This window comes from Thalassophryne amazonica, chromosome 4, assembly GCF_902500255.1.
Source record: "Thalassophryne amazonica chromosome 4, fThaAma1.1, whole genome shotgun sequence".
NCBI classification, from domain to species: domain Eukaryota; kingdom Metazoa; phylum Chordata; class Actinopteri; order Batrachoidiformes; family Batrachoididae; genus Thalassophryne; species Thalassophryne amazonica.
This window is the reverse complement of record NC_047106.1, coordinates 72,676,861-72,691,267: the sequence shown is the minus strand read 5'-3', so window position 1 is coordinate 72,691,267 and position 14,407 is coordinate 72,676,861. Positions and strand designations below refer to the sequence as shown.

The 14,407-nt window shown below is 41.0% G+C and overlaps 1 protein-coding gene across 3 annotated transcripts in view; it reads left to right on the top strand.

Annotated features, from left to right (window-relative positions):
* Nucleotides 1-13,630, top strand: part of veph1 (ventricular zone expressed PH domain-containing 1) — a 294,852-nt gene extending 281,222 nt beyond the window's left edge. Inside the window, exons 12-15 of one of the 3 annotated variants that reach the window (XM_034168110.1) lie at nucleotides 5,456-5,589; nucleotides 10,764-10,817; nucleotides 12,813-13,042; nucleotides 13,313-13,630. In XM_034168110.1, the coding sequence (XP_034024001.1) occupies nucleotides 5,456-5,589; nucleotides 10,764-10,817; nucleotides 12,813-12,995 (371 nt within the window). In that variant the 3' untranslated portion in view covers nucleotides 12,996-13,042; nucleotides 13,313-13,630. Of the gene's footprint in view, nucleotides 1-5,455; nucleotides 5,590-10,763; nucleotides 10,818-12,812 lie in introns of all 3 variants that reach the window. The other 2 variants (XM_034168111.1, XM_034168109.1) reach the window with 2 other exon arrangements.
* The last annotated feature ends 777 nt before the right edge of the window (nucleotides 13,631-14,407 follow it).

The following is a 14,407-nucleotide window of genomic DNA, read 5'->3' as shown; positions in this document are numbered from 1 at the left end:
TTATCCAGGTTTGGGTAGTGGGGGCAACAGCTCCAGCAGGGGACCCCAGACTTCCCTTCCCCGGGCCACATTGACCACCTCTGACTGGGGAATCCTGAGGTGTTCCCAGGCCAGTGTGGAGATATAATCTCTCCACCTAGTCCTGGGTCTTCTCTGGGATCTTCTCCCAGATGGACGTGCCTGGAACACCTCCCTAGGGAGGTGCACAGGGTGCATCCTTACCAGATACCCGAACCACCTCAGCTTTCAGCATGAAGGAGCAGCAGCTCTACTCCGAGCTCCCCACAAATGGCAGAGTTTCTCATCATATCTCTAAAGGAGACACCAGCCACCCTCCTAAGGAAGCCCATTTCAGTTGTTTGTACCCACGATCTAGGTCTTTCAGTCGAGGCCCAACCCCTCATGACCACAGGTGAGAGTAGGAATAAAGATTGACCAGTAGATTGAGAGCTTCACCTTTTGGCTCAGCTACTTTTTCGTCACAACAGTACGGTAGAGCGAATGCAACACCACCCTTGCTGCGCCGATTCTCCGGCCAGTCTCACACTCCATTATCCCCTCACTCGTGAACAAGACCCCGAGATACTTGAACTCCATCACTTAGGGCAAGACTTCATTTCCTACCCAGAGTAGGCAATCCATCGGTTTCCTGCTGAGAACCATGGCCTCAGATTTAGAGGCGCTGATCCTCATTCCAGCCACTTCACACTTGGCTGTGAACCGACCCAGTGAGTGTTGGAGGTCACCGGCCGATGAAGCCAACAGGATCACATCATTTTCAAAAAGCAGTGATGAGACCCTGAGCCCACCAAACTGGTGTGCCTTCTCGCAACCCATGACAGTCAGTGGATAAAGATCTGGTCTGCCAATATGAAGACCTAAGTTCTAATCGTGTTCATGCTGTCTGTCTGTCTCCTTTTGCAATCTGCATTGGGGCAGCACAGTGGATTAGTGATTAGCACTGTTGCTTCACAGCAAGAAGGTCCCCTGGGGGTTCTTCCTGAGTGCTCTGTTCTCTGCTCTGCCTTCTTAATGAGCGCAGTGGTGTTGGTGCGCCAGGTCAAGTCCTCCTCAATGTGAACGCCCAAAAAAACAGAAGTCTGGGACCCTCTAAACCAAGTCTCTGATGACAAGAGGATGACTGTCTAGCTTTTTTCTCCTGTAGTCAGTGGTGTTGGTTGGCCTCAGTCTTGGTTGCGTTAAGAAGCAAATTGATTTCTTTGCATCACACAGAGTTGTTCCACCTCGTCTCAGTATGAGCACAGTAGTGTCAACAGCAATGTATAGGATGTAGAGCAGGGGCTCAGCACATAGCCCTGTGGGGATCCAGTGCTGAGGCTGAGGGCTGAGGAGATGTTGGGGACTACTCTCACCATCTGAGAGCGACTGGACAGGAAGTTCTTGATCCAAGATCAGATAGAGTGAGATAGAGTGAAACAGTCCCGGGTCTGACAGTTTTGACACAAGGATGGTGTTGAAATCAGAGCTAAAATCTCAAAAAATAACCTTGTATAGCTCCCCTTCTGCTCCAGCTGGGTCAGAGCAGTGTGGAGAGCTGTGGCTGTGGCGTCTTCTGTTGATGTATTTGCTCTGTAGGCAAACTGTTGTGGCTCCAATCACGCTGGGACACTTGAAATAATGTGTGCATACCCCCAGCCCCCCGCCAAAAAAACAACATTGGTTAAAGTGATGTAGACATAAAGACGGGTTTTGCAACATGTTAACTACTGTTTTGTTTTGGTTTGGTTTTTGCCCAGACTCTGGGCCAGGACTTTTTAAGATGAGTTCAACAAAACGCTATTGTTGGGTTAATCTGTAAAACCATTAGTGTCCAACAAATGTTCAGTCCAAATGCATCGCTACTGTGGCATTTTATGAAATGCAGTTCAGAGGGTTTACAAGGTAATAAAAATTACAGCAGAGATTTCTCTTTATTGTAATAAAGTGAGGAAGGAAAAGGAGAATAGAACAACCTTTCAGATAAAAATAATTTTATTAGAACACTGCAGTGGTGGCTTGTAAATAAGCAGTGTTCATGTAAGTCTCACGTCAGTAGGTAAAATGTTCATTGTTTAAGTGTGCAAAAGACTGAAATGCTTTATGATGCAAAATATCTGCAGAGTAGCTTGAAAACAGGCACCTATTACACTTACTGGTTTTAATCCTCCTCAGTAAATATTGTGAAACTTAATAATTTGTACACTTGAGGTCCAGGTGGACCCCACCAGAGCTGCTTGGTTTTTTTTTTTTAACACTGTTAACATGTTTTATTATTCTTTATTATTTTTTATTCTTGCAGATATCTGTAATGTAAATATTTAGGGTCACTGTGATCCTTGGGTACTACTGAAATGACTTTGTATTAAATGAGCAGTTAGGGAGACTAAGACTGAAGAAAGCTGAAGAATCTGAAAACAGACATCAAAACTACATCTATCCAGCATCCCATTGTCCGCAGACACCAATCCTGTGCAACGCCCTCCGCAAATCGGGCAGACAGAAAAAGAGCAGAGTCACTCGGCTGGAAAAACCACACCTAAGGTATAATTCATCAGCAGTAAACTGACAGGAAAGCAGAGAAAATACTGTGGTGATCGCCGGTTGCTAGCCCTAAGCTTCACTAACAGAGGCAGAATTTAGATAAAGTTGAGGCTGAGACCTATTCTGTTACTAATAAAAAAAATTAAAATGATAGGAAGCATAGTTACATAATATGCCAGGATGCTAGCCATACAAGACGGGAGAATAAATGCGTCTTGACTCTGGTCTTGAATGTTTCTACAGAATTTGACTGTTTTATCTGCATAAGGAGTTTATTCAAGAAACAGGTGCACGATAAGAGAAAGCTCTGTGATCCACAGACTTTTTATTCACCCTAGGTCCTGCATCCTGAGAACCCAGAGCCCGGGCCGGTAGGGTTTAATTAACCTACGTACCAGCCCAGTACATAGGCCGGTATGTAGTTCTTGACAATTAATTCTTGACAAAGGTTTCCTAATTGATGTAATGTCGGCTGTTGGTGCAGTGGCATCTGGGGGATCAGAGATCACAGATGTTCACCTTATGTTTATGCTTTTGCTGTATGCACTGAAATTCCTCCAGATTCCTTGAATGATAATGATATTATGCATTGTAGAGGAAGAAATATGTAAATTCTTTCCCATCTTTTGTTGAAGAATTAAAAACTGGAGATCCTCTCTCCCTTTTGTCAGCAAAAACTCAGACTTTCTTGGATACTCTTTTATATGTAAAAACCACTAAGACACCTAGACATCCCTCAAAATGTCATAGGTTTCTGTGGCTGCGACTGGAGAAATTATGCATAGGGCAAGTTTTGAATTTTGCATCACCAATTAGACACCTTCATGATGAAGTGGTATAGAGGAGGATATTTTTAAAAAGAAAATTTGAAAGTTCAGCTGCAATTTGCCAGAAGGCACATCGGAGATGCGCCCACGGAAACCTATAACGTCTTCAGCGTTTGGGTGTCTTGGTGGCTTTCTTCACTCGTCTCCTTGCATGGTTACTGTTTTTGGGAACTGCCTCCTCCACACATATTTACCAGACAGTACCATACTGTTTGTTTTCCTTCATAACTGTTGTAAATAAAGTAATGTATCTCAAAGGTTCACATACTTTTTCTTGTCTTTGTGTGTGTGTGTGTGTGTGTTATGCATTTTGTTGTTTTGTTTGTTTGTTTATTTGGGGGGGGTTTTGGTCAAATTTTTATTTAGTTCTTTGGTTTTTTGTTTGTTTGTTTACGCAGAAAAGGTCTGCTCAGACATCTGGGCATTGTTGATATTTTTGTGTTGGCGCAAGCTCACGTTGGACACTGTTTACATCATTGTCAATCTGAAAGCTGTACATTCATGACTCATGCTGTTGATTATCTGAGTGAAGAGATTTGTTGTGTAGTTAAAGTCAAGGAGTTAATGTGCTTCACAAACTTGCATCGTGGGTGTGCTGGCTGTTTTTGCTGTGTCTGAACCACACTATGAATTGGATTGAGGATGACACTCACTGTTTATTTGTGCGAATAAACTTGTTTTCCTAATGTTCTTTTCAAACATGTACCATGGCTCTGTGTTAAACTCAACAGCAGCGCTGTCTGCCTGCTCGCTACACTTGCATTGTGCATATAAAATGAATTTTTCAGGCACCAATAAGTCAAAAAAGGCCTCGTTAGGCCAATTCTGAAAGGGACATCCCCAGATTTAATCATAATATTGGACCACTGGAACTACGATTTTGCACTTGTCTGAATGGACAAATGAATCAAAGCATTTACTTACCACCAGAGTTTCTACTTTTGTCAGACGATGGACAATAGCTAATATCCAGACACAAGTCAACATTTAATTAAAGGAAGTTCCCAACAGTAAATCAGCTAACTCTTGCCCTAGCAAACACAAAAGAGAAACCAGACCACAGGCATTCAAATTCTAGTATTACTGCATCCAGGACATTAATCCAATGACTCCATAAATAATGTGGCCAACACTCACCTTCTGGGCACTGCAGTAGCAGGCTGGAATCAACATCAAATTTACATATATGTCTTCTTTCAGTGTGCAAATCCACAGCAAACCCAGTTGCTACCACCTTTGTCAATACAAGGCATATGTGTTGCACACAGAAGGTCGATATGTGACAGATGTGTGTAGGCAAAAGAATGGGTGAACAAGAAGAAAGATTTGATGGTGGATTTACTGGAAAGCTGATGTACTAAACCAGAGTCATTGAACTCTTTATAAAGAGAGAAAAGAGGATAAACTGTCTTCAAGTAAGGAGCAGCGTTGGTAAGTTTAATAAATTTGCATGTCTTTACTTGCTATTGATTATTGCTGCTGGTGTGATGTGAATGACGTCTGCAGTGTGTCTGTGTCAGTGCCCATCTATCAGAGACACACACACACATGTACAACAGAGTGGCTTGCATTTGTTGAAGTTTGATTGTGTAATTTTTGTTTATGGCATTTTTGTATGGATGGTGGTCATATGAGTAAATGTGGCTGGCTGTTGTGAGTTTTCTCTCTTTTTTATTGACAGCAATCTGGAATAAACTGATTTATATTTGTGATGCTGCATTATGTTATAGTATGTGCTGGAGGATAATTCTGAATGGTGAGATGTAAAATACATGACCTGTCACTTTACACACGCCATCCTTTATACATGACCGTTGGCTATGACTGAATCTGTTATCTATCAGCCAGTGTTTTTATTTCTGTAATGGTATTTGAAACCTACTTCAGATGAGTAATTCATCACAGTGAATCTGGTTTCTTAACCTCTCTGTTCACGTTCTGCTTGTCTTATTTGACTTCATGTCTCTGGAGTAACTTCACAACATTGCAACATCTCCTGCTTGCAGTTAATCAAAGCAAATGGACTTTGAAATCAAACTGATTGTGCATCAGTTTTAATAAAACGTGTTCTGTCATTTTTACTGTAGTTGTGAATCAGGAGGGACAGCCTCTGATTGAGGGGAAGCTAAAGGAGAAGGTCCGCTGGAAGTTCATCAAGCGCTGGAAAACCCGCTACTTCACTCTGGCAGGAAATCAGCTCCTCTTCCGCAGGGGCAAATCAGTACGTACCAAAGAAAAACGAAGCCTCCTCACACACGCAAATGGTTACACAACACTCTTTTACTGTCATGTTCATATAGACAGCCTGTAAATGTGCTCACACACATGCACACACACGGTGCCCCAGAAACTCCTCATTAATCTTTCCTTGTTCAAAGTCATTAGAGTCGTGATGAAACCAAGCATGACACATTGGAAATCCCAACTCATGTTAAGGTCATTGGTGACTCGGGAGCATCCTGTGAATCCGAAGATGACAAATTCTGGAACAGTTTTGGAGTCTTGGGGGACTCCCAATGAGAGTGCGTGATTCTGCGGCAGTGTGACTCACAGTAACTCAAAGCAGAAATTACACACAAACAGCAGTGCTGTCTTCTACATCAAGCTACAACTCTGAATATTCTCATTTCACTGATGGCTGACAACCATGCAGTTTTCTCATCGGCTTCCCTGAGTTTCTGACTGACTTATTTTCAGGCGGAACAAAGTTTGTGGTCACTGAAGGCAGAGAGGAAACGTTTCCTCAGAAGCAAAATTAACATGATTGCCCAATTCAGTTTATCAAGATGACCAAAGAAAAATATTTTTCCTCAGCTGTTAATGAAATGTCACATTTGTTTGACAGTTTAATTACACCTGTATAGGGACATGTGTTATTCTGCACGTATGTAAGAATTTGTTTGTGCCTGTGTCAAAGTCATACCATTTATTATAATTATTTTACCAGACAAAAACAAATGGAGTCAGTCGGTATGCATGACAAATGAGTTCCTGAGAACGTTGTTGCTCCTCGGACTTCGGCTCTAATGCCACAGTGGAATATCTGGCTAAAGGGGATTAGTCCTCTGTGGTTGAAATGCAGAAATAGAATCAACGTCTCTTTGCTCCAAACAATAGTCTTTGTGCTCCCATCCAGATGGTAATAGACTCCTTGCTGTTGCAAGAGCCACAAATTGGACGAGGTTTGTGTCTTTGTTCTCAAAGCTGTGTGTGTGTGCTTGCCAGCACATCCTGGAGGTGGTTGGTATGTTGTGAAAGGCTTTCCAAAATCAGGAGTGAGATTAAGACCAAAAAAGTGTTATTTTCTCCATTTGGAAAGATTGAGCAACTTTAATGCTCCCCAGGAGTCACAAGTCTCCAAAACTGTGAGAGGCGTCTTTGCCTGATACTCCAAAGTGTTATGCTGCCTTCAGTTATACTCTAAACTCAGAAGTAAAGGAGATCCTACTTGTAAAAGTGGAATTCAAGTCAGAATTTCAAAGGAGAAACTCAGGCAAGATCCATGTAGGCAGAAGTTGCCGCTCTGACATCACAGTAACATGGCGGTGCACACAGCACAGGACATAATTCCCTTTTCAATCATTTCTTCTTGTAAGTCGTGTTTGATGACACGTTTATACAATAAACATATCTGTCAGGTACTGACTTGAATTGTGGATCTTTGTGTTGCTGTCAGTGTAATGGTGGATTACAAACTCGTCACAATCCCTCTCTCAAGATGGTAGAAGAAAATATTGCAGAAAGGAGCTTCATGTCCTTTTCTTCAGCATCGAGCATCAGAAGTACTGACTTGTAATTATCAACTTCCAATGTGCAGTCGAATGCAGCATTAGTAGTGGTGTTACAAGATCATCTCTTGTGTGATACATAGACCTGGGTTCATTTCCGGTCATACTACCTGCTTGTGTCCTTGGACGAGTCGCAGTACATCTGGAAAGTATTCGCAGTTCTTCACTTTCTCCATGTTTTGTTATGTTACAGTCTTATTTCAAAGTGGATGAAATTAATTTTTTCCCACACACGATATCCATAATGATGATGTGAAAAAAATTTGAGATTTTTGCAAATTTATTAAAAATAAAAAAACCTACTAAATCACATGTACATAAGTGTTCACAGCCTTTGGCATGAAGCTCATAATTGAGCTCAGGTGCATCCTGTTTCCACTGATCATAGCTTAATTGGAGTCCACCTGGGGTAAATTCAGTTGATTGGACATGATTTGGAAAGACACACGCCTGTCTACATATAAGGTCCCACAGTTGACAGTGCATGTCAGAGCACAAACCAAACATGAAGTCAAAGGACTTGTCTGTAGACCTCAGAGACAGGATTGTCTCGAGGCACAAATCTGGGGAAGGGTACAGAAATGTTTCTGCTGCTTTGAAGGTCTCAGTGAGCATGGTGGCCTTCATCATCCGTAAATGGAAGAAGTTTGGATCCACCAGAATTCTTACTAGAGCTGGCCAACTGTTTATACTGATGTAACTCTTGCCAAAGGTGCATCAACAAAGTATTATGCAAAGGCTGTGAATACTTATGTAAACGTGATTTCTTAGTTTTTTTAATGTTTAATAAATTTGCAAACATTTAAAAAACTTTTTCATGTTGTCATTATGGGGTGTTGTGAGTAGATTTTTGAGGGAAAAAATGAATTGACTCCATCTTTGAATAAGGCTATAACATAACAAAATGTGGAAAATGAAGCTTTGTGAATACTTTCTGGATGCACTGTGTTGCATCTGCATTGTCCCTGTCCACCCAACTTTAAATGTTTACTGGCCTTAGCTGCTGAAGTAACCTGTGACTGGTGTCCCATACAGGGGAAGTTGTAGTCTGTCATCTGTGCTCCATCCTATGGAATCCAGGGATAAACACTGAGAGGCACCAATGAGCCTTAAGGCCAGTACAGGACATAACTCCTTGTTGGCAAACTGGATAGATCGAGACAGATAAGTTTTATTCAGAATCTGAACAGCGCAAATTGGATTTAAGACAGATTATACTGTGTTTGAGCAGGATATGCCGAGGTCTGAATGCAGATGTGGCTAGAATCCAGCTGGCTCAGTGATCATGACGTCAAACTTTCTCACTACATCCGTGTGTCCACAGCGTCCTCTCCACTGTGGCGGCACTCAGTGCAGCTGCAACAGCAGAGGAAAGCAAACAACCTTTTTTTCTCTGCCACGCATTCTCACCAAGAAAATCTGCCGGGTGCACTCCGACATCCATATCTGCACACACACACATGCACACACCCCGTGCTCCAATGTTCCAGATATAAACAAACATCTGTGCTCAGATGTGCAGAGTCACACACATACATGACTTGAATTTGACTTGAGCCAGATTGAGTTTGGACACGTGTGTCAGATGAACTGGATTTGAAAAACAGGTCTGAACGCTATCCAGCTAGAAAGCAATCCAGATTGAATCCAGCTCCAGCTAAAGTGTGAAGGGGCTCTGTGTGATAGAGACAGTGTGACAGAAGGTTAATCCTTATGTCTCTGTATCTCTGTACGGTGATCAGAATTGACATAAATTGCATGAACCCAAACCTCAAATATCTGGACTATGTTTATATTAAGCAGCACACATAAATCTGAATGCAATGAATCTGCTCAGTCTGCTGTAGTTTTTAGTAGTGAGTCTTTCTGTGGCTGACTTTAGTGCATTCCATTGTATATTTTATTTTGGAGAGGGGCTGTCATTACAGTGCATGCCTCTGTCAAGGCTGAAAGAAATGAGAAAAAAATGAGTTTCTTGAATGTGCACCTTTATCCAGTGCTAAAATATTGTCTATCCTTTGAAAATCAGCTTAGGTTTTTTTTTTCGTCATCCTGCTAACAAACCATTAAATTAAAATATTGTCTCATACTAAATCAATAAATTAAATGTTTAGATAATTAACAACAAGGGATGTTGAAGCTTTGAAGAAGCTTTGCGTAAATGAGGCAGCAGCACAAAATGTGAAACATTTCATACATTTATCCTGACCACAGCCAGCCAGGAGGTAAAACTGTGAACACGTCTACTTAAGGAAAATGCTTTTTGCAGTCACTCAAATGTGCACCGCACAAAGGATGTGGGCAGTGGTCATGACTCTTGCAGATATCTGTGGCTATGATCACATGGTTAAATGTGAAAAGAGAGAAGAGACACACACACACACACACACACACACACACACACACACACACACACACACACACACACACACACACACACACACACACACAGTGTGGTTCAGTCGTCCTGGAGAGGCAGCAGGACAAATATGTTATTGTTCCTCCTGGTGTGGCACACAGTGAAAACATCACTGTGAGACAGTACTACAGTGTTGAAATCAGCAGGCTCCATCTGACAGTTTGGTCCCATAAGGTACTCATATTTCATACAAGAAAACAGATCAAATCTAGGCTCCACTCTCCGAGGTGCCTTTTGGCAAACTATAGCTGAATTTTGACCGTTTCTTTTCAAGAAAATGTGTTCCCTTCCACAAAGCAATAGATAAAAAGTTGTACTGTTCACAGTTTGTCCAGCAGAGAAGGACTTTCTTTCACCAAAACATCAAATCCAGGCTTGCATCTCAGACGTACCTTCTGGCAAGCTGTAGCTGAACTTTCAGGTCTTCTTTTAAGAAAATCCTTCTCTATACCACTTCATCATGAAGCTGTACAACTGGCGATACAAAATGCAAAACATGCACTATGCACAATTTCTACAATCACAGCTATACTGTAGAAGCTTATAACTTCTTCTGGGTTGTCTGGTTGTCTTGGTGGCTTTCCTCACTCTTCTCCTTGCACACTCACTCAGTTTTTGAGAACTGTCTACTCGGCACAGATTTACCATAGAGTGCCATACTGGTTGTATTTCTTCATCATTGATGTAAATAAAGTCCAAGACATATTCAGTGACTTGGAAATGTTCATGTATCCATCCCTTGACTTGTCTGAAGAAGCCTGGCAATAAAACCGATTATTTACAGGTATTATACCAAAGGGGCTGATTACTTATGCAACCCATCACCTTGGCTTTTATATTTTTAATTAATTTATATAAAGTTGTAGCGATTTGCTTTGAGTTTGAGTTTAAGGAAGATCATTTTAGAATTTATTTATACTGAGGAGCCTAATTTGTTTTTTTGTGTTTTAAATGGCATAAACAAATTAAAATATGTAAATGTGGGATTGGGTTTATTTGAAGATGTCAAGGGGTATTTTTTTTTTTGCAAACTTTAAGATTTTTTTTAGATATATCAGCTTGCTGTATAGTTGATAATGTGAGCCCTTAAAAGATACGGTATACAGTTGTTGTTCCATGATTGTCAGTTTTATGTTTGTGTTTGTTTTACTCTTTTTTGATTTATTGTTGCTTGTCTCCTCTGCACAGAAAGAGGAGCTGGACGATATTCCTATTGAACTGAGCAAGGTCCAGAGTGTGAAGGTACAATTTCAGTTGTGACAGTTTGTGACATCACACTAAAAATGACTCGATGGGGCAGACATGGGGCTCTGGAAACAGGTCGGGGCTTCATTGATGGTAACATCATGTTTCATTGGATCTTGTGTGACATCAAAAACAATGATTCTGTAACCAGGATGGTGGCTGAGGGGCTGAGTGTGGCATGAATTTGGAAAACTCTGTGATGTATTCCTTGCACTGCATGAACTCAATCTATAGCCCAGGTCTCACTCAGTTTACCCCTTAATTGGCCTTCTCAGTCCTCTGTGTCTCCACTGCATTGAAGAGCTATCAAGCTCACAGTGACAGCAACAATGTCATGCTACCCAAAGTTATCCAGCAAATTCTAACCTAACTTTAGATGCAACACGAAGAAAATGGTGTGCATTAGGCAGGTGGAGATTAATCAATATGAATCGGTATCTACGTGCGCGATGTGAGCGCATCAATTCATTCAATGTGCATCGATTCAACTGACAGGTTGAATCGTGTTGCATCACTCACTGCCTGCTTTTTTCTGAGGCACATTGAATGCACCACAAATGGTTCGGGACACTAGAGCAGCTGTTCTTTTTGAGGGTGTTTATTGAGAAAATGAATAAATTGAATGATTATTTCTCCACACTGATTGCAGACTGCAGCGCGTCTGCTTGAAGCTTGAAGCAACGAAGCAGCGCTTCAACCTGCTATTCGCTGGTTCTCTGCTTCGTTGGTTTTCAGAAGCAGCAAGTCCATTGTCGTGAGCACCGGTGCATAAACTGAAGTTGTCCGTTGGGTAAAGCAACTAATAATATTAATAATAATAACAACAAGAAGAACAGCAATAATAATAATAATAATATCCTCTGTTTTGTGGGACTAAGTGCACAGCTCCAAAGAGCTGCACAGATTTCGGTCAGAATTAATAACTTCAGAGACAATCGGCGTTGTAAATCACATGACACCTCTTTCCAAATGTTATATTACAAACAGTAAACTACAACTGACCAAAACCGGGGTTTTTTTTCCAAAATGAGACATCCTCCCTTTTTTATAAATTACATCCTGACGTGCAGCAGCCGGCTGAAGAGCTCAGCTCAGTCTGTGGAGTTAAATTTGTGACATATTAATATCTGAAAGGAATTGCTTTTGACGGGTGTCTTTTATACAGGTAACGAGTTCAAACAGGTGCAATTAATACAGGTAAAGAGTGCAGAATAGGAATATTTCTTAAAGAAAAATTAACAGGTCTGTGAGAGACAGAATTCTTGCTGGGTAGCAGGTGATCAAATACTTATTTCATGCAATAAAATGAAAATTAATTATTTAAAAATCATACAATGTGATTTTCTGAATTTTATTTTTAGATTCTGTCTGTCACAGTTGAAGTGTACCTATGATAAAAATTACAGACCTGTACATTCTTTGTAGGTGGGAAAACATAAAAAATCAACAGTGGATCAAATACTTATTTGCCCCACTGTATTTAAAATTGGTACACTGCTGTGCTATAATTTTAAGCACACAAACATCTTTCCAGAGTCCAAATGTGTCTCTGTTTCATTCAAGAAACAAACCTAATTTTTGAACTAAAAACAAAGTACTTTATTTTTAGATGTGCTGCCTAGTACATGACAACAGAAACACAGTTGCCCATGATCACGCAATGTTAAAATGATGAAACATGTTGACATACAACCTGAGCACCTGAAAGGTGACCTATGAGTATTTGGAAATGTGGATTGCATATTTTTCTTATTTATTAATGCGTACTTGATATGAGCAGCTTTTTGTTATGTTGAGTACATTAAACATTTCTAAAATGTTTTGTAATACTCTACACTTTTTCCTGTATAAAAAAACTCAAACTACATTAGATCTGTTTGACTGTAATAAAATAACAACAATAATAATAACTTGCAGTTATATTACCTACTTAACATGGCTACTTAGTTCAACATGGTCTCCTTCTTCACCTTGTCCTCTTGTCATGATTAGGTTGTGGCAAAGAAGCGTCGGGATCGGGGTCTGCCACGGGCCTTTGAGATCTTCACTGACAGTAAAACATATGTGTTGAAGGCGCAGGATGAGAAACACGCCAAAGAGTGGCTTCAGTGCATCAACGTGGCTGTGGCTCAGGCCAGAGAGCGGGAGAACAGAGAGGCCACCACCTACCTGTGAGAGGAGCAACAACAGAGAGTAGGCAGACCGCTCACCGTGCACATGATGTAAGCACACAGGATCACATTTTACTCAGCTGCAGGAGGTCACGTTTCATCATTTATAAATATCACCAGCAGCAGTAAGAATAAATTATCAAGTGCTGTCTGCAGCATCGATTCTGCAACCGTTTATACACCAAGTCAGTCTAAATTATGGCAAAAAAAAAAACCTCATGTGGTGGATTTCCTCCCAGAATGACACCAGCACTTTGCTGTTACACTGTTGAATTGCTCATTGTGTGATACACTGACAGCAGGATGATTTTATCTGAACAGTAAAAAAGTGTTGAATGTCAAGAAGAATCTCTCCTGTCTGCACCTCTATGAAGTGAACAGAACCAACATACTAGGCAGAAACATTTGGAGACTTTTAATGAAGCAGGAACAAGAGTGATCTGTGCTGTGACAAAACACAAACCTCAAATGTAGTGAACAGCATGTGTCTGAAATCCAGGACAGATGAAGAAGAGGCTAATGGAGAGCAGATGCATGTTTTATAGTGTGTGGAGTGGAATGATAACATGCACAGTCGTCATATGTGAAATATGATTATACACAGTCAGACCAGTGTTTCTTCATGTTTCCTCCTCTGTGTTGTATTTGCTCTTTTTCTTCTGAAGTACAGTTTTCAGCACAGACTTCTTTTGAATAGGAATGTAGCTTCAGTGATGCATCACATGGTGTGAGAGCACAACAAATACTCACTCACTCACTCATCTTCAACCATTTACTCCAATTAAGGGTCACGAGGAGCTGGAGCCTATCCCAGCAGTCATAGGGCGTGAGGCAGGGATGCCTGGACAGGATGCCAGTCTGTCACAGGGCCACATATGAACAGACAAACACATTCACACCGCACACGTGCCTATGGACAATTTTTAAAGTTTCCAATCCACCTAACCTGCATGTCTTTGGATGTGGGAGGAAGCTGGAGCACCCAGAGGAAGCCCATTCAAACACAGAGAACATGCAAACTCCACACAGAAAGGCCACAGGTGGGAATCAATATCATGAAAATTCACTAAGGTATATCTTATATATTATATTCCAATTCTAAGGTGGAACTATGCCAGTATACAAAGGTATATCTAAATATCTAAAAAGGAAGAGTAAAATAGAGTAGAAAAGAGTAGAGTAGAGCCACTTAGGTGCCTGGTCTTGAGAACCTGTGAGACAACAGCCCTAACCACTATGTCACCGTGCTGCCCACAACAAATCCTGTTTAATGTATTTTGACTATGGGCCCTTTTAAAAGAGGACAGTATCACCCAATATTGGCGCAACTGTGTAAGAGTGAAGCCAAAATTCCGTGCAGCCATCTTTATTAAGCATGCGTTAAATACACCTTAACAAGCTACCTGAAAAAATAGC